The 18,759-nt window shown below is 38.0% G+C and overlaps 1 protein-coding gene across 3 annotated transcripts; it reads right to left on the bottom strand.

Annotated features, from left to right (window-relative positions):
* Window positions 1–838: 838 nt before the first annotated feature.
* LOC135473105 (SWI/SNF-related matrix-associated actin-dependent regulator of chromatin subfamily E member 1-like) lies at window positions 839–18,716 on the bottom strand. 3 transcript variants are annotated; one of them, XM_064752945.1, is made up of 16 exons: window positions 18,686–18,716; window positions 15,960–16,018; window positions 15,613–15,659; window positions 15,226–15,303; window positions 14,762–14,836; window positions 13,920–14,051; window positions 12,752–12,827; window positions 11,846–11,949; window positions 11,401–11,446; window positions 10,875–11,047; window positions 10,205–10,306; window positions 7,376–7,717; window positions 4,856–4,963; window positions 4,073–4,231; window positions 3,027–3,231; window positions 839–1,852 (listed from the first exon to the last, which is right to left on the bottom strand). In XM_064752945.1, exons 2-16 carry the CDS (start codon window positions 16,003–16,005, stop codon window positions 1,686–1,688), a joined length of 1,860 nt encoding a protein of 619 aa, XP_064609015.1. In that variant the 5' UTR covers window positions 16,006–16,018; window positions 18,686–18,716; the 3' UTR covers window positions 839–1,685. The 3 variants fall into 3 exon arrangements, with proteins under 3 accessions (XP_064609015.1, XP_064608996.1, XP_064609005.1); XM_064752926.1 differs by lacking the exon at window positions 18,686–18,716 and adding an exon at window positions 18,522–18,540; XM_064752935.1 differs by lacking the exon at window positions 18,686–18,716 and adding an exon at window positions 18,522–18,540 and having other exon boundaries at window positions 12,758–12,827.
* Window positions 18,717–18,759: the final 43 nt, after the last annotated feature.

Below are 18,759 nucleotides of genomic sequence, written 5' to 3'. Positions count from 1 at the left end.
TGGATGGTCATGGGTTTCCCTTCCCCAACCATAATGCTTGTCATCTACGTATAAGTTCTTTACTACGCAAGACTCCATCAAATAATATTCAGTATACCAGGACAACAAATGACCTATAAAAGCTTCCACCCTTGTACAAGAGTTGAGTACCTCTTAACACCCTTCATTTAGAGACTTCAGACTTGATTTCTGCTCCTAGATTTACTCCATCGTTTGTCAAGTAAATAGCTTTTTGGTCAACAGTTTCCAATGGCCATGTTATAGCCTGTTAAGAAAATAGTCCCCTAACCTCTCTTACAGGTCACTTGATACAGTATGGCTTTTCGCCTTACGTTACGTTCAACCCAGAAACTCCCGTCATCTTTACTTGCATCTTGACCACAGTAAGAGGGATTTGAATTTGTACTATCATTGGTCAAGATCTTGTGAACTACATAGGACACCAGTTGTTCACTTTGTTGAGAGATAAACTTACAAGACAGCTCTTTTACTTCACGGGTGGAGAAAACAAGGCCAAACCCGACGGATACTACTGTGCTGCCCCCAGATACTTGTTAAACCCATCTACAAGTATACCAACAAACAGCTGATCAGCCAGCCAGGGGCCCTGTTACAGCCTTGTGATCGCTTGCTGCTACCGGCCCTGGGTTTGGTTTCAGTAACCGTACTTACTGTTAAGTAGTCCTTAACCAAGTGCACTTAGTATGTCTACAACATACATTCTTATAAACAGCTTACTTCATAATGTGCACTTCATGAAACCAGTCTCTGGCACAGCTTGATACAAACAGGATGCTGTTGGAATGTAAGACACATGAAAACAAACAAGGGTATGCACAGACTGGGTATTTTATTCCTCATGACAATTGTTAAATAGGGTACAAGAATTTGACGAATTCTTTTTAAACATACAGTTTACAGGGCAATGGATAAGTCGATGAAACAGAATATGAATGAGTAGATGAAAGGATGATTGTTATTTTTTATGAATTCCAACACTGACCATTACATTGTCTAAATAGAGCTGGAACCAACTGTTTCACTGTAAATGTTAAAGGAAGCAACATTTTGTGACCATAAATGTCAATGTGAAAAGCATTGCCCCTACAAATAAGACGCCGTCAGAACTGGACTCATTTTCACGTAACTGTAAATGCCTTACCTTGTAAATCATTCTACCTTTTGATGTGAAAACCCAACAAAAAAAAAAAAAAGAGAGAGCATGGTTTCACCTGGTTAGGTGAAAGTTAGCTCTATGCCACAGTAAGCCATGAAAGTCTTATTGAGTTGGCAGAATTCAACGCACATTTAGCTGCACTTACTTCAGTTAGTGTAATAATGACTGTCTTCATGGTGGAGTGATGTACATTCACTGATCAAAACAAAACTGATCATGTATCGAAAACAAAAATTAAACTTATTTGTAAAAGCAAACTCCTACAGAAAATTGGTAGAAATATATGATAGAAGTGATATGATATTTAAGATTCCCAGGTCTTTTTCATTTTGCTTTTTTTTTTGCTGTCCCTTGAACATTAATTTATCAAAAGCTGGTCGTTTCACATCACTTCTACACCAAAGGCTTTGGATGAACTTCAGATGAATAGTGCTGAAAAGTGATGAATGTGAAGTGATATTTTGACTGAGAAAGGCAGTAAAAGTAAATGACATGATTCGGACTGACATCATTCAGGTTTGGTCTCCTCAGACGTCTTGCTCTGTTCTTGCTCTGGTTGGTCAGATTTTCCTTCCTCCTGGACAGTTTCTGCTGGTTGGCTAGGTTTGTCTGTCTTGCTGTCTTCATCTGTGACCTTTGGTGTCTTTTCTTTCTGAGATTCATCTTTAGCTGGTTCTGTAAGCATACAACACAAGATACAGGCCTTTATTTTTGTAATTGTTTACCAGAATCTAAAGGGATTCCAGTTAGTTTGCTTTGCAGGAATCCACCAGAATCTAGGTCCAATCTAGTACCACAAAGCGTGGAGTTACTCCAAGGAGATCAGAGGAAGCAATCCTCACACAGGCCCAATTAGCCTGTGTGAGTCATCTGATTGAGTTGCTGACATTTGTAATGGATTTGCTACATTGCTGTAACATTTGACAGTAGCATGCCATAACAAAAACTTTCCTTTAGTTCCGAAACTCCAGTGTAGATGCGATCAAATTTACAAGCAAACTGTGTAATGTAATTCCGATTCACACCGTTTCTGGTGTTTCATCGCTGCTTACTAGCCAACAAAATATTTAAACAAAAATGTCTTCACGCACCCCTTTTCATAGCTCAATTTTCATTTCATTGCAATCCTGTTAGTTTTGGATATGCTTCGATTTTAATTGTCCTCTGTACATGGTCAGAGCCGCTACCACTGCTGTACCTGTCAAACAGCCATTGCCTTGTACATGTGGCATATCCTCACTCATTAGAAGCTCACTCATTGGTCCACAGGGTCTCGCAGTCCATCGGATAGCCTTTATCACAGGGACATTCACTAGAAACCAACAGGTGTTGTTATCTACTTTTTTTCCACTTTTACCGCTGTACCGAACATTGATCAAACTGAAGACTAATGAACTCCAACTTTGTTCACTCACTACTCCCACATTCACCAGAGTTTATGTACACATTAAGAGTCCTTATTTTCTCTCCCTGCTGGTAAAATTTAGCTTGGCCCGCCAGACTTTCTTATCCCAATAATCGCCACCACGTCAAACATTTCACTACCAGCAGGCCAGCGGTTATTTCGACTACTGCTGTATTTTATTATTTGTCGGTTAGTTCATGCTCAAGAATTTTCTTGCAATGCAAAATTACAAAACTACAGTTTACTTTGATCTCCGTACGTCCTGAATATATGTAAATTAATCTGTAAGGCAATGGAGGCCATAAAAACACTCAATTTGATAACATAAGTTTAAGATTTTTTTTTCAATTTACAAACATTTTATAATAAGAAGTACTTGAGTTCATCATCACAGCCGCATATAGCTCATCACATTAATTACTATTCAACAATATGATATGTTACCAGGAACAGCATCCTTCTTGTTCTCAGAGCTGGGAGGGTCAATCTCCATTTTTTCATCCGGAGTAGTCTGCCCCTGGTTAAGCTGCTCTGGCTTGGAGTTGGAGGGATCCTGTTTTTGTGAGTGCTCTGGGGTCTCAGATGGCTGTTTCATTTCAGGGTCTTTCACACTGGTGTCCTGTGGTGTAGCCTCCTGATGCACAGTATCCTGGAAAAATCATTTGTACTACATTAACATCAGCTGAGGTTAAGTATAACCAAGAATTCAGACAAGTTTATACAGGACAATTTAAGAATGAATGGACCAGTAGTTCAGAGTGAAATACCCTTAACATGTGTAAGCTTAAATAGCTCAATAAGACAATTTATATGGATACCACTGGCCAAATTCATCAAAACCCCATTCTTGTATAATGAGTGGTGCATGCAAAAAATGTGAAAATGAGTAGTTAGGTATGAACTACGGAGTCAAAGCACTTTACTCCAAGGAATTGATATTGTGATAAACACAATAAAAATGTGGTGTGAGCAGTGGCCAAGAGAACCAAAGTGCTTGTCGTTCAATCGTTAGAACAAACCAGGGACCAAACCCAGTCTTTGACAGGGAATTTGTACATTCTGCTCATTGTTCATGGAACCTTGGTGATAAGCAGTTTTTCAAAATCCAGTAACTCCACTGATAAGTTTTACATAATACACAAGTAATGTTACTCTGATCAAGGTTTAAGCATTTTATTACACCATCAAAGGAATGTCGCTTTGATACACACTATCCCATTGGCTGGGTTTCTCCGGTAGACCAATGAGCGGGCTTGTCACTCATTGTGCAAATAAGCTAGCAAATTGTGAACTATGTATGGCCGCATGAGTTGTAAGAGAGAAGCCCTGTACTTCCTTACACGTGAGTTTGAAATAATGTTTGCTCACTCTATTCGACATAGCAGTAGTTCCTTGTGTATGCACAGCTATCTTTTAAAATTATTTGTGTATGACACTTCCTAATTGGGTACAACAGTGCATCTGTCATTAGTTCAGCTTCTCACTCTTACTTGAGGGGGCTGCGAAGCAGCAGGAGCTGGGGCTGTGGGGACATCAGGTGGCTGCGGTGTGGGGGTGGGGATCTCTGTGGCAGGAGCCTGCTGCTGGTCCAAAGGCTGACTACTGGCCTGCAAGTTCGACATCCCAGACTCGGCTGGTACAGGAGCATTCTGAAACAATCCGAAACATGAATGACTGTCGTGTCAAGAGACTAACCCAGAAGGCCTTTCATTATCTACTGGGTTACAGTACTACCAGTAAAGTAAGCGTCAATGTAGGATGTATGGAGAGACACATGGAGGTAAACAAAAGTTGATTGCCATTCAAGAACCACATGTATACTTTGCCTCAATAATAACTACTTGTTTATTGCCCGGTACTTTATCCTTTACTGTATCTTGCATATGACAAAGGTATTGGTTCGATGAGGCGAGGCCAAAACATTCCTTATGAAGCCTTGATTCAGGTATATGTAGTACATGTTTCATAGGACATCCTATCTAGTATGTTTTAAAGGATTCTGCCCACTAGCAACAACTGACTATCTTGAGCTACTGTATTTTAGTTCTGGAAAACATTTGAGTTCCAAAGCTAATCAAGCTGTATTAAACAAGTAAACTGAACAAAAAAATATGATCATTCCAAATATTTTCATACAGATTTCTTTCATTCAGACTTAAAAGCTCTCAGAAAAAATCGTTCTGAGTGGTATTTTATAAACTTTCTCTATGCAAGGTCACAATATTAGCTTGGGATATGGCTCTGATAGTCTTCATGAGTGCTGAATGCAATACCTGGTCTGCATTAGTGGTAGCTGAGTTTGGTAGATTAGCACTGGGTGTTTCGGAGACTGGAGCTTTCTTCTCCTCAGTACCAACACTTTCCTTCTCATCTCCATCATCCTGATAACACAAACAGCCATGGATCAACAACACTTTACCAACACACAAAACATCATGATCAAAAGACAATTTGCTTATTTATTTGATTGGTGTTTTACGCCATACTTAAGAATATTTCACTTATATCACGATGGCACCGTAGCATTATGGTGGGAGGAAACAGAGCACACTAAAAAGGCATCTAGACTAAAAAGACATCTTGTTAATATGTAATGTCCAAGATGTGCAGAACTTGGATAACAGTCACATCTTTACATCTCGGCCCAGTTGTTCGAAAAAGTATTAACTAATATTGTTTTATATTTAAAATTTTATCCAAACTCAGCAGCAAGTGCACTTCTTCAAAGTCAAAGTATAACAGCAGCAATATTAATTCACACTTAATATACTGGTACATAATTTTTGTTAGGCTAAGTACAAACTTGAAGACTTGGCTTGGAGTTAAATCTGGAAATTAGTCTCAAACCAGTTTTGAACAATTGCACCCATAAAGGAGAAGAACAGTGCCCATCATAAAGTCCCTATTCCCATAAGGCTGAAACTCTTTTGCAAGTCTTCCTTAATTATTGCCATTTGTTCTGCTGTTAATTATGCATTTGCATGGACCCCTGAGTGTATCATCTCTGAGGGGTCCATGCTAAGGTATCAAAACAATGGATTAAAACTAGCAGGTGTAAATGATTTCTAGATACACCAGATTGTCAAACACAGAAGGGCATGCATTGACTTATGAATTGGACTGGATTGCAATCTTATGGGATTAGAGTCCAAATTCATTATTTACTCATAATTAAATAGCCCTATATATATTGTTAAATTGAGTGTGAAAAATATTGGAAAACAGTACATTATTCTATGGAATATAACACTTAAAATCATGAGATAATCAGGCTGGTTTTAACACTCGTTAGTCTCTGCCAAATTACATCATACAAGTTCTACTTTCACCACGTGTCAGACCTTCACCATTTAGTTCAGTGTTATAAAAAAGCTACAAGAGTGACAAGCATGTTGAATTTCTCCACGAAATGGTTCGCTGTTCTGCATACGTTTGTAAAAACAGGTGGTCGAGGAACTGCAGATTTTTAAATTTTCCAACGATTTGGCCCTCAGGGAGGCATGGATTTACAGCACAAGGAGGAAGGATTTTGTACCCCATGAGAACAGCTGAATCTGCTCCGCCATTTACAGCTGAAAAATGTACTAGGAATACAGCTGAATTTCCACAAAGGCACCTGCACACAGCACTTATAAAATACTATCTACTGAACTGAAAACTGATAGACAAGAGATCTCTATACTATAACACCCATGTCCACATCCTACCTGTATTTATATTGTACACGACTATTCAGAATGCCAACAATAACATGTACCTGTAGTTCTCATTGCATGTATTTATGAATTTAGAAGAGAATATTTATTGTGAAGTGGACAGAGGAAAAGAATGGTAAATAAATATTAAATCTTAAAATAAACACACAAAATGTACAGTGTCACACAGGGTAAAGCTATAGCTACAGGCAGCTGGAAATGTCTGAACAAAGATCAAATTTAATATCTGAAAACTGAATCTGATGTCTAGCCAAAGATGTCCGGGTCATAAATCGGGACTTTAACATAGTCCACTGTGGGTTCAAATTGATACATTATATCTGCTTGCGAGTAGCTAGAATCTATTTTAAAAATGACATCACTTTGATAAAAATTCCCAGGCTATTTAGACCAGCTGGTCTTGGGTTGGCCATCTATGACATCACTCGCTGTGCTGTACCGGGCGGCCAACTGGAGATCGGCTAGGGCAGTAAATCTATTTTTTTTTTTGGTGGATTTTAGGTCATTATTACGCTTCTCAGAAGCAATCCTGGTAACATACAGTGAAACAGGATATAATTTTTGTAATTAGAACCAGTAAGTAAATCTAGACACTAATCCTTTAATACACCACAGAATAATTTTGACTAGAATATAAAGCCAAGGTATTTATTCCATATCTTAGATCTGACTGATTTTCATCTTTATCATGACAGTTTACACCTACATGTACTCTTTAATTGTGTTAAAGTAAAAAAGTTTATTGATTTGTCAGAAATTTAACACAGCATGCAGTACTCAGGGGAAATAACTCATAGAAGGGCAAATCAATTACCAAGACACTATGGTATTTCACATGAAGTTATTGTTTTTCAACTGGCACATTTTGCTGGATTCTAAAGGAATCATCCAGATTATAGGGCCACTTAGAGTTGTTTGAAGAGTGTGACTAATTTCTTATCAAACAAGCTACAGTGTTAGCATCAAAACCATTGAAACTTCATGTGCTTCTATCGGGGCATTTTTTGCATACCAAACTTTAAGTGTAATACAGTTGCTGCATTCAGCTGTAAATGTTGAATGACCAAGTCAACACACCAGATTATCCTCCTCAGTCTCTGTATCCACATCCATGGCCTCCTCAATTTCCTTGAGCCTCTGTTTTTCCTTCTCTTCCTCTTGTTTCTTCAGGGCCATCTCCTGCTCCTCCCTCTCTCTGGCCAGCTTCTCCTCCTCCTCCCTCTTCACACGCTCCTCCTCTTCCCTCTTTCTCCTCTCCTCCTCCTCTTTTTGTCTCTGCTCCATCAGCAGCTGCTGTTTGCGGCGCTCTTCCTCCTGCTGCTGCAGGATCTGAGCCTGTCGCACTTTAAGCTCCTCGCGTGATTTACTCACCATTCCCTTGAACATCTCATCAGAGATGTGAGGCTTGTTCTCACAAAGCTGGAAAAACAAAAAAACATCCAATACAGATATATTTGTTGATATCTCTGATCTTTCCTCACAGAGAACAGAGAAAAGAAACCTACAGGAATGTGCACACACCACATATTAAAAAATGTTGTAAATTTTGTATGTTGTACATGCATACACCACCCACGTGAAACAGCTATTGCTCCTTCAAAAGTGTGCTGTCCATGCCACATCTGCATCATACTGACTTGGGCACACAGCCCCTTTTTCAAATCTTACAAAATACTTAATCTTGCCAGCATCAACCTCTTATCCTGCCTTGTTCTTTGTTATTGGTTCATGTACTTTAATGACTTTTTTCCTTTATCACTAGTCTGTTGTTCAGAACACCATCTCATACCCACCACTACCCCACAAGGACCCAAAAGTTAAATCTGCATTGACCATTTAGCTCCACTGTTTTGGGAAATAACTTCATGCCTTTTCTGGTCCTCGTAGATGGAACAGACTGCATCATTCATGCAAAAGTATCCAGTCACATTCTTTGTTTAAATCCAAATTAAGGGAGTATGTCCTTAACCAAACAATTTGAACATACTCTTGATATGTACTGGAAAGTCAATTAATTCCTCACTCTAGGAAATGTACACTATGCTATTCATCATTACTGTAATATTGTCCACTGATATACCAATGAACAAGTCCATCGGACTTTATTCCTGCCATCTTTGTACTTAAAATCAACCCTTACTTGTTGTCCTTTCATTTAATATGGTGTATAAACAAACAAACATACAAACATGCAGATCTCGCCCTAAAGCTGTAATCCCATATCCAATACCAATAATATATTTAAAAATTATTTCTTTGTTTGTTTGGGGTATAATGTCAAGTTCAACATTATCTTAGTTTACAAGCCGATCTCAACACAGACACATTTTAAGTGCTGCCTCACAGGAACATCGTGCATGAAAATTCAATGTTGGCAGAAACAGTTTTCTTGAACTCCATACCACAGACAGGGGCAAATGTACTGCATTTCATTTCAAACTTAGTTTAATGTCGAACAATATTTTAGTCATATTTTGATGACTTTTCCTAGCTGCAATGTCATACTGTATTTTTACTACTACCTCACTGAAACCATTAGAAGCTAAGTCACATGAAATCCCAACGATTAATAGTAGTGTCAAGAGGTCAAGGGTGGAAATGCAAATATTACTACAAATGAGGCAGACACTATTCATCAGCATACCAATCCTACCACAGCAATTATCACGTCTTGAAAATATGTCGCACCTGTGGCTTAAGAACAGAGAATTATATATGAGGACCCAAATCATGAGCATTGATAATTACAAGACAAAAAGCAGTCTGGCTACCATGACAGGTAGATGTATGTACTAACACATTATGAAATACAGATAAGCACATCATCTAAACACCATCTAGTTGTAAATAAAGGCGACGATTAACTACATTTTATTTTGTTCTTAACCATTAACTGAACTAATTCTATATGGTAAACATCTCACGCTTTAAATAAAGCTGCAAAGAAATTTTTTTTCCATCACCACACGAGTAACAAAGCCAACAGCAAACAATACCAAAATAAATCATTAAATGAATTACAGCAGTACTTTGAACAGGATTCTCTACTGTAAATGAAGAAAGTGATTAAAAAAGGAAATGGATAACAGATACATTCAAATAAACAAAAAATAGATTAGATAACCTTAAAACAAGGTTATAACAAGGTGAAATGTTAGAAAGACAAATATGGCTTGCTAACTGGTTATCAAAGTTTTGTTGTTGTCAGGGGGAGAGGTGGGAAGGGAGGGCGAAATGATAGCTTTCCATACTTACATACAGACTTATCCTTGGGGACAGATTTGGCACAAATTCCATCTCACCATTCAAGGTGTGGTAGCCATAATAACTACTAACTTCAGAGCTGTAACCATGCAACATAATCTACTTCCGCTATCATAACAGCCTGTTACACCTGTGTCGGGCTGCACAGTACTGTTACATCACTTATTCCTGTCCTTAACAGACACTTGCAGAAGCAGTATAACAGCCACAACACTGAACAATTCTTCCATTCATTCATGTATTCAATTTGTGTTTAAAGCAGCACTCAATATTTTAAACCATAGCAATCAACTTAAGGGGTTTAGGAAAGTGTACAGAGCCTGGAGAAAATTATCGTCCTTCACCAGGTAAAAGTAACAGACACCATGCATTTGAGCACCATGCGAACTAGCCAAGGGGTTGACTGGCTACAGTGCGAGCTCACTGAGACAAAGAGGACCCAGCACATGTTTAAGGACAACAATATAAAAGCATAAATGGTAGTTTTGACAATCAGAATTTACAGGACATATACAGGATGTTTAAACATTATATATTGTACAAGCGCCGAAACTAACTGGCACACCTGTGCAGATAAAGACATGGAGACACAAGGCACACTACTGGAATAGAGAAAAGTCACAAGATCACTTTGTTGCTCACCTTTTTAAGCTCCTCATGGAACAGCTCACTGGCTTCCATAAACTTTCTTTTCTTCCCTTCATGTTTTTCTTCAATGTTTTGTAACTCAGACTCCAATTTTTTCTGTGAACAGAAATTCTACAGCTCAATACAAAGTCTGATATCACAAAGTTTTTCTTCAATAGTGAATTTTCATGCAGAATTCTGGGAATGTAACATTGTTCACAATATTAATCCAACGTACAACAACTGAAAGTTATCCTTTTCCAGTAAAATATGCTTAATTTAATGGGTAAAATATGATGTTACTTTGTTGTGAAGAAGACATTGTTACAATGTACAACATTACAAATATCGCCAACAGAGTAACTTCTGCTGCCTGTTATTTCTGTACACTGCGTTCGTCTCCTACTACAAACTTCTAAATTTTCTTAGAACAGAACATTTGTGGGGAAAATATAAGGAGACCTAGATATTTAAATAATCTATTAACTAAGTGACACTATAGTAACAGGTAATGTATGCCTAAGTACACCACAATCAATGCAGGAGAAATTTTTTTTTTGATTTATTTTATCCAAATATAGCAAAACCCTTAATAAAACTTCTACAAACACCTGTGGGTAAAGTGGAGGAGTATGCCCAGCATTCTACTCTCCTATCTGTACAAAGCTGACCTCTGCCCTCTCACCTGATGCATGGTCAGTGACTGGACCTGCCTCTTCAGCACACTCATCCTGCCTGTGGTCACCACTGACCGGATGTCCGGTACTACAGCCTCGCTGAATATCTCATTGACCAGTCGGTGGTTCCTGGTGTATCGGGCATGGGCTATATGCTTTACAGAGAACTGGTCATCGATCTCTGAAAATAATTCAAACCCAATGCACATGTATTAGCTTCATTTCTCATATACTTCTATGTATGGGTAATATGTGAACCTTACTCCTGTTTTGTTCTCTTGTTATACTATTGTACAGAAGCCCTGATAACAGTAAACTGTCAAACTGAATATGCACTGTGAAATGAAGGGCTAAACTGAATTCAAGCACATACGTATTCTATGATGACCTTCATTACAGTACTCCAAAAGGGGTTAAGCTATTGTCATCCACTCATTATTTCAGCATTGAACACCACAGTTAGGATAGTTTATTACAGGTACATGCCTCCATTTCATTGAAACAATTTGTAATAAGCGAAGAAATCAGTATTACCATCATCATCTTCTGCTGGCTGTATGCTGATTCTTGGATTTTCTTTCTGTTAAAAGAGAACAAATGATGAACGATATCAAACAAATTTTAGTTGAGAAACGTATTTTCAGTGTAAGAAAAAAGGTTTTCTATAATTTTTGAGCACTAAATATTACACTGTCTACATCTAAATATGTGGAATCATGAAGAACCTGAGCTCTTCCACTCTTATCTGTTGAGGTAATTGAAATAAAGTCATAACGGGAAATTTCATTTCTTTTTTATTTCCAACACCTTAAGACCAGGTTTCAAACGGCATTTAGATATGCATGTAAACACCTAATGTGATTTGATAGTCTAGAAGATCAATACACTTTGCTCAATAATATCACTTACTGGTACAGAATATGAAATAAAAATATTACAATATTTATGCAAAAGTTTGAAAACAGGTGTGCCCACTGACCGGAACATGTGCTCTGCTCTGTCTTTCAGGAACTCGCTCTTCCTCTTCTTCCACTGCTGCGGCGGCAGCAGCTGCTGCGGCTGCAGATGCAGCTGCAGCTGCAGCTAAACAGACACGCAAGGTAAACATAAATATAACAAAACAATTTAGCAGTGGACATACTGAACAACAAAGGACATAATGAACAACAATGGCACTTTTAATTAAAATCAGCAGCAAGTGAAGAAATATACAGTCAAACCTGCTGTGTGTGGCAAGTACAGGGAGACAGCATAAGTGGCCGCTTAGGGCAGGTGGCCACATAACACAGGCTGGGTAAAAAATTGAGCCAACACATAACTGAATATAACCTTTTGGTATTGATTTCAGATATCACCAACGTTTATGCCTACATAACATACTATATAACAATAGTATATTCATATGATATTTAAAGAAATTTAATCAGTGTGAGTTATATCAGCCGAAAGACAATGGTATTCACACAGAGTGTAAATAAACAAAAAGTTACAACCCACATTTCAACCCACGCACGCGTGACTTAAGCACCCCCCACCATCCCCCCATCCCCACCCCCCACCATCCCCCCATCCCCACCCCCCACACACCTCAGATGACCTCTACATGGGGGCTAATCCCACTGCTTGGGTGTCCTGACAATAACGAGCTGGGCATTAAAACAAATAGGTGTCACTACCACTGACCAGTAAACCACTTTGTCAAGACAAAGTGGCAAGTTACAACATAACAAATCTTCAAACATTATCAAAGGTGCCGAAGTTTCTGGCCGCCATTTCAAAATTTTCAAATGTCCTATCCTCATTAGTTTTGAAAATCTCTGCCGCGTAAGAGAAAATATAAGAATTTTGATAATTTTATCAACTGTTCCCCCAATGAACACATTACCTTTACCCTTAGCAGCCACCCAGGCTTGGTAGGCTGGGGAGTTGTGATATGCCTTCATAGCTTCATTGTAGTGGATCTGAAATAAACCATATGCCTCCGTAAAGCAAAATTGAGTCAGTTTATGCTCTTCTGTAAAACTTGTTACAACAAAACACTGTCAAGAGAGACTTTTAAAAATTTCAACCTCAGCGCCGCCAGCTTATCAAGATCGGATTGGAATTTCCAGCCAAGAAGATAGGAAAAATATCTAATATTAATGAATTGTAAGTAATAAATTGTTCCTGGATAAGATTATACTGATTTTAGCCTGTGTTTAAAAAGCACACTGAAAACATGCATAATGGCAAACAGCGAAACTATTCATGATCAAGCATAAAGTCAATGTGTACCCAGATATGACATGAACAATTTAATGAACAAAAGAAACGAAGCACAGAAAATACACTTCACAAGATTTTTTTCCGACGTGAAATTTCAGTCACTTTAATTTGATCATATTACATACTGTTATACCCTGTTTCCCCATTACAGTAGACCTGGCTTTAACTTTAGTGAAACGAGTCACTACGCCTCAATTCTGAGGATGCTACTACTTTATAGTTGTCTTGGCCATTTGGTCTGCATGGAAACTTTCCAGTTCTTATAACTAGGACACAGTTCAGGTGAAACAAGATTTATTGTTGTTCACAATTATAATCTGCCTCAGGTAGCTTACACAAATTTAACAACTTATCAATTTATCTGTATGTATACATCACAATTCCAGAGCACCTTACATAATCACCCATGTCTGCTTAGCTCTCCTTTTTCATTCTCTAATACATGTAAAAATTTTAACTCCATTAAAATCAACCAAGTATTTTAATTACAAAAAACAGATATGTGACACGAGAAGTGCAAGACAATACATGGCAAACCTGTTCTCTCCAGCTAAAACATCCATACTATTAGGTTTTACTGACAAGGATGCTGCTGACTCAAATTTTGTAAAAGTACGAAATTTACTAAAATAAAAAAATTTTAATTAAAAAAATCTCTGCGCTGCACTTTAAAAAGGTTTCAGTAACAGCCTATTTCATTAATTCGCTGCCACATTTTTGCCTAGTGTCCTTGTGAGTCCTGTGCCCTGGAAGTGACCAGATGTGACCGTATCCCTGAAGTGACCTACCTTCTCCGCCTCATACTCGTCCATGAACTCCTGTTTGTCCTCTTCTCCCAGTTCCCTCCACATCTGGCCAATTATTTTCCCTATCTCCCATAGCTTCAGATCTGTGTGCGCAGCTTTAACTGAGTCCCAGATCTTACAGCCAAACAAGAGAGTGGTCATATACAACCATTAAATGATGGGGAATTTAGGTTTTTGGTCAAACAAAAACTCTTAATACTGTAAATAAAATCTAAAATATTCAACTTACTCGAGTTTATATCTTTCTGTTTAAAATAATCTAACGTCAGATCTAAAGAAATTTAAAAGACAAATTGTCTTATTATTGATTTAATTTGTTACTTTAACTAACACTATGGGGCTAGTTTATAATGTAATTGGTTAGTACATGTGTTAGACTGGATGTAAATATATATGTATGGTTATTACACTAATTTGTGTGTAATTTCAGCTATATGACTGCAGCCAGGTTTAGTTGCTGGGGAAACAGGGTCAGGTCCACAGGAAACCCACTATAATAGGTACCAATCTTCAGCCTGTAATTTTCAGGTCTTCATTGTGCTGTGCAGATTCATAATTTCCAAATGTCTTTTGGCATTACATGATTAAGTAGTACACAAGCACTGTAAGACATCAAAGAGTGCCTTGACTTCATAACGAGTAGAAGAAATAGGTACAATTGGTGGATTTCCTAAAGTGGGCCAAATACAAATTAGCAGGACTTAGATTTGACCTTGCACCTTCCCTGCTTACAGGTGACAGTGGACTCCCAACACAACAAACAAAACACCCGGCTGCATGTACACACAACTTCACCACACCATAAAAACTACAACAAACCTTACCTTTCGGCTATAACGCATATAGGGCATCAGTGGCTTATCTGGAGGTTTTGGGGGCTTAGGAACTTTAGAGTCAGTCTATCGTCATGCATAAATTGAAAGAGGAAACAATGACATAAATGACATTAGCTTAGAATATTGCAAAATTATTACAGTAAAGATGATTTATATGCATGTAATAACTCCTTTAAAGACATAAATTCATGACAAATGGACATACACTATGTGTCATTTTGATATTTAGGAACATTTCACTTGACAGTACAACACCACCTGCATGTTCAAATGCAAAAAAAACACTTGATGCTGAAGTTCAATGACGGATTCAAATATATTAAAAGATCATGTGAAAATAGATGAGAATAAAAATATAAACAGCAAATACATGGTACTTAGAGCTGAAGAGAAAAACAAACACAAGGCACTTACAGCTGAACAAAAACAAATAACAAATACAATGTACTTACGGCTGACCTGGATCCAATCTTGACAGGATTGAAGCCAGGGTGGCCATGACTGGACTGTACAAAGGGGGCAGAAGACCCCTAAAAAAAAGACACATTGTTAATGTGAAGTATCGATTTTATGTAAACTGTGACATCTCTAAGTATCTCTAATATCTCTAAAAATTAGGAAAAATAAAACTTACTTATCTGTAACATTCAGGAACTCATGCTAGTTGTGATTTTTAATAGAAAACAAAACAAATGACATATTATGAAATGAGTAAAGGCTAGGCTAGGTTGGGGCGAAATGCCACATGTGCCCAGCTAAGCATTTAAAAAATAATGCAAAAATACATAAAATAATTTATAGTGTAACAAAAACCATGCAGATCATGTAATACTACTTACACTACCAGAGCCAGAAGAAACAGAGCTCCTTTCAGATTTGAATCTAGCTGGAAAAAGAGGATATAAAAACTGTACAATCATGTATCTCAATGTGACATATGTTCCTAGGGGACTTTACTCTGTTTGAAATTACCAATCAAATTCTGTGTATAATAACCCCAATTATCCTCTATACTCCACTCAACACATGAAAAGAATAAAACAAAGTATTCTGATTTTTTTACCTGACTGACAGAGGTTTAAACACTTTGTTCAGAAAATCCTTCAATAAGGTCAAAAGGTTCATATCTGTTAAAAGCTGATGACATTCTGCTAGTGGAACAAAAAATAAACAAGACAATACTTACGTGATGGAACGCCAGCCTGAGGACTGCGGTAGTTCGGCAGGGACATTTTTGATCTTAACCTTGAAACACAAAGAATACTTTTAGATTGATTTTATCTATTCATGCATCTTATTCTTGTTTACTGTGTCAGTTTAACAGCTGAATGAGCTATAGGACAAAATCCCATATAAAAGGTCAGATGATGATAAGGTCACAAGACAAAGAGGAGCACCCTTGGAGCTACAAGTAGGGCCACTCTCACGCAGCTTTGCAAGTCTTTCTCTAAACATTGCCAAAAGAATAGGCAAGAGCTTAACTTCAAGATCTCTAGGCAAAGCAAGCATTTTTAATGAAGACAACACTGGATCAAATGTATACATGCATAGCTAAAGTTCTAAGCATATCCTTTTATTTTTATGATGTTGCATAATCAAAATATCACAGTTTACAGTGAGCAAAATAACGTACACTGAGAGAATCGAAAGCATTGCTATGTTACCAATTTTAACAATTCTGCTGAGAATTATATTTAAAAGCACAGCTTATGTTGACATCCTGCAAACACTATTTTTGCCATTTAACCAAATGCACATTTGGTAGAAGTGACACAACATCAAGTTTCCATTTGTTCTAACATGGTGCATTACATGGCTTCTTACGAGTTACAAATAAAAATTTGAATAGAATTAGCAAACACTTAAAAAAAAAAAGAAAAAAAAATGACTGTGGCCAAGTAGGTCTGTTTCAACTGATATCCTAGTGAAATACAGTATATTATTTCTTGACACAAGCTATAGCCAAACTAGTGTGTGCTGGAAATGAGTGTCACACCAAAGACACTTAACAAACAGGATATATGATAAAGAGTGAGTGGGTGAGTGCTTAGGGTTTAACTTCGCACTGAACAATTTTTAAATCATATGATGACGAAGGAGTCCTTTGATGGCATGTAATGTGCCTCCCTGTTGCAGGACGGATTTCCCGCACTCTTTTATCCAGTGCTGCTTCACTGAGACAACTTACCGAAGGCAAGTAAGCCACCCCACCTGAGTCATTATACTGATACTGATCAACCAGTCATTCCACTATCCCCCTAATGCTGAACGCTAAGCGAGGAAGCTACAACTTACTTTAAGGTCTTAGATGTCACCTGACCCAGGTTCAACCCTGGATCTACTGCCCCTGAAGCAGACCAACTGATTCATCAGGGCTGGTCACACAAGAAAATTGGATTTTACTCTCAGCAGTTTGTCTGAATGGCCATAGTGTACGTTAGAATTTCAAAATAGGGCAAGTGGTTCATTCACATGAATGCAGATTATGGGTCCTTTTCAGGATATTAGCTTTACTGCATACTGAAGCATATCTGTGCGTCGACTTACGTCAAAATTTCACAGAAAGGATGGTTTGCAAACAATAAATCAACTGCCCCTTGCTACTGAACTTAGATCGAAAGAGTAACCATTTTCCTCGCTACGACACTTAGCATTTGTTACACTGTAAATTGACAATATTATCTACCCCTGGCAGACACCAGGGGTAGATAAAAGCTCCTGTGGTGAGAGGATATCTAGGCTCTAATCTAATGTCTAAACTGACCATTGCAACAGGATGTATGTATATAAACGACAGGCTTTTAAAATGGTATTTCAAAGAAATAAGTATACATGAAAATAGGGAGAAATTGGACAAGTAGAAGACCAGCCTTACTTTATCTTTTCTTCTCCTATATTTACAAATATGCGGACTACATGCCAGAAGCTATGATGGAAAACTAATCTACGGGCCATATATTCTTACCGCTGTTTGTCTATATTCCACTACTATATGTGTATTGGAAATTTACATATTTTGTGTAATGTACGATCGTTTTTTTTATTTTGCTATCCATTTCGTTTATATCCCTTAGTTTTCTGCACAAATCAGGACACCAGCGTCGCTTCACGCTCAAGTTTGACACTATACCTCTCTAGTCCAACAGCCAAGGTGGTCGTTGTGTGTGTAGGAAACACACAACTGGCTTTGGAAGTTCCAGTATTAAACACTGATGTGGTCGTGTACTACCGGGTCGTCCTAAAAGCCGGTCTGAGCTCCAGTCTGCTAGTCTAAGATCCGTGGCACCATGGAAATGCCGGCAATCGAGCGAATATCTTCGATGGGTGCCATGAAAATATGATACCTTGGTTAATACTGCTCAATCTTGACACATTATACACCGCTGAACAGAGTAAATCAATAACATTCGATCTACATCAGTTTTAAGTCAATACTCATTACCGTTTAGCCACATTGCCCGGACTGGATCTCACACCAGCAGACCGGAACTCAGACCAGCTTTTTTACGACCAGGTGACCAAATATTGCCACAGTCTAGGTTTAAGTTAACTAAGAAACACAACTGCACTGGGTAAAGAGAACTTTAAGTCAAAACATAACTTCGGTAACCATTAGGATGCTTTGACCTTAAAACTAAGTGTTCGTTTAAACTGAACACCATAACAGTACTACTGCTGTGGCCGAAAGTCGCAGATGCAACAAAGCCACTTGGGCGAAAATTGGACACCACATAAATACAATTCTTACATGGTGAAAGTTTGAAGCCAGAAAACCTTGTCAGTTGGGTATAAAATAAAAGTCGGGCACTATGGGCCGATATCACTCATATAAACTGATGCCATCTAGCATCCAAAGGCATCTTCTCCGTCCAAGAGGCACCTACAAAATGAAAAATTATGAAGGAAAAGTACCTGCGCCGGCGCTCCTAACAATGGATGTCGCGTCCTCTCGCCGTTTCGAGATTCATTGAAACCACCAAATATTA

The sequence above is a fragment of the Liolophura sinensis genome, chromosome 1 (genome assembly GCF_032854445.1).
Source record: "Liolophura sinensis isolate JHLJ2023 chromosome 1, CUHK_Ljap_v2, whole genome shotgun sequence".
NCBI lineage: Eukaryota > Metazoa > Mollusca > Polyplacophora > Chitonida > Chitonidae > Liolophura > Liolophura sinensis.
Note: the sequence above shows the minus strand (reverse complement) of the source record. Positions and strands in the feature narration are given on the sequence as shown.

What these genes read in the sequence shown, in the direction of transcription:
- LOC135473105 (XM_064752926.1), bottom strand. An exon ending in AGTCACTGACCATGCATCAG is followed by an intron (nt 10,307 to 10,874) that starts GTGAGAGGGCAG and finishes TTCTGTTCACAG; the next exon opens with AAAAAATTGGAGTCTGAGTT. An exon ending in TCCATGAGGAGCTTAAAAAG is followed by an intron (nt 7,718 to 10,204) that starts GTGAGCAACAAA and finishes TTGTTTTTCCAG; the next exon opens with CTTTGTGAGAACAAGCCTCA.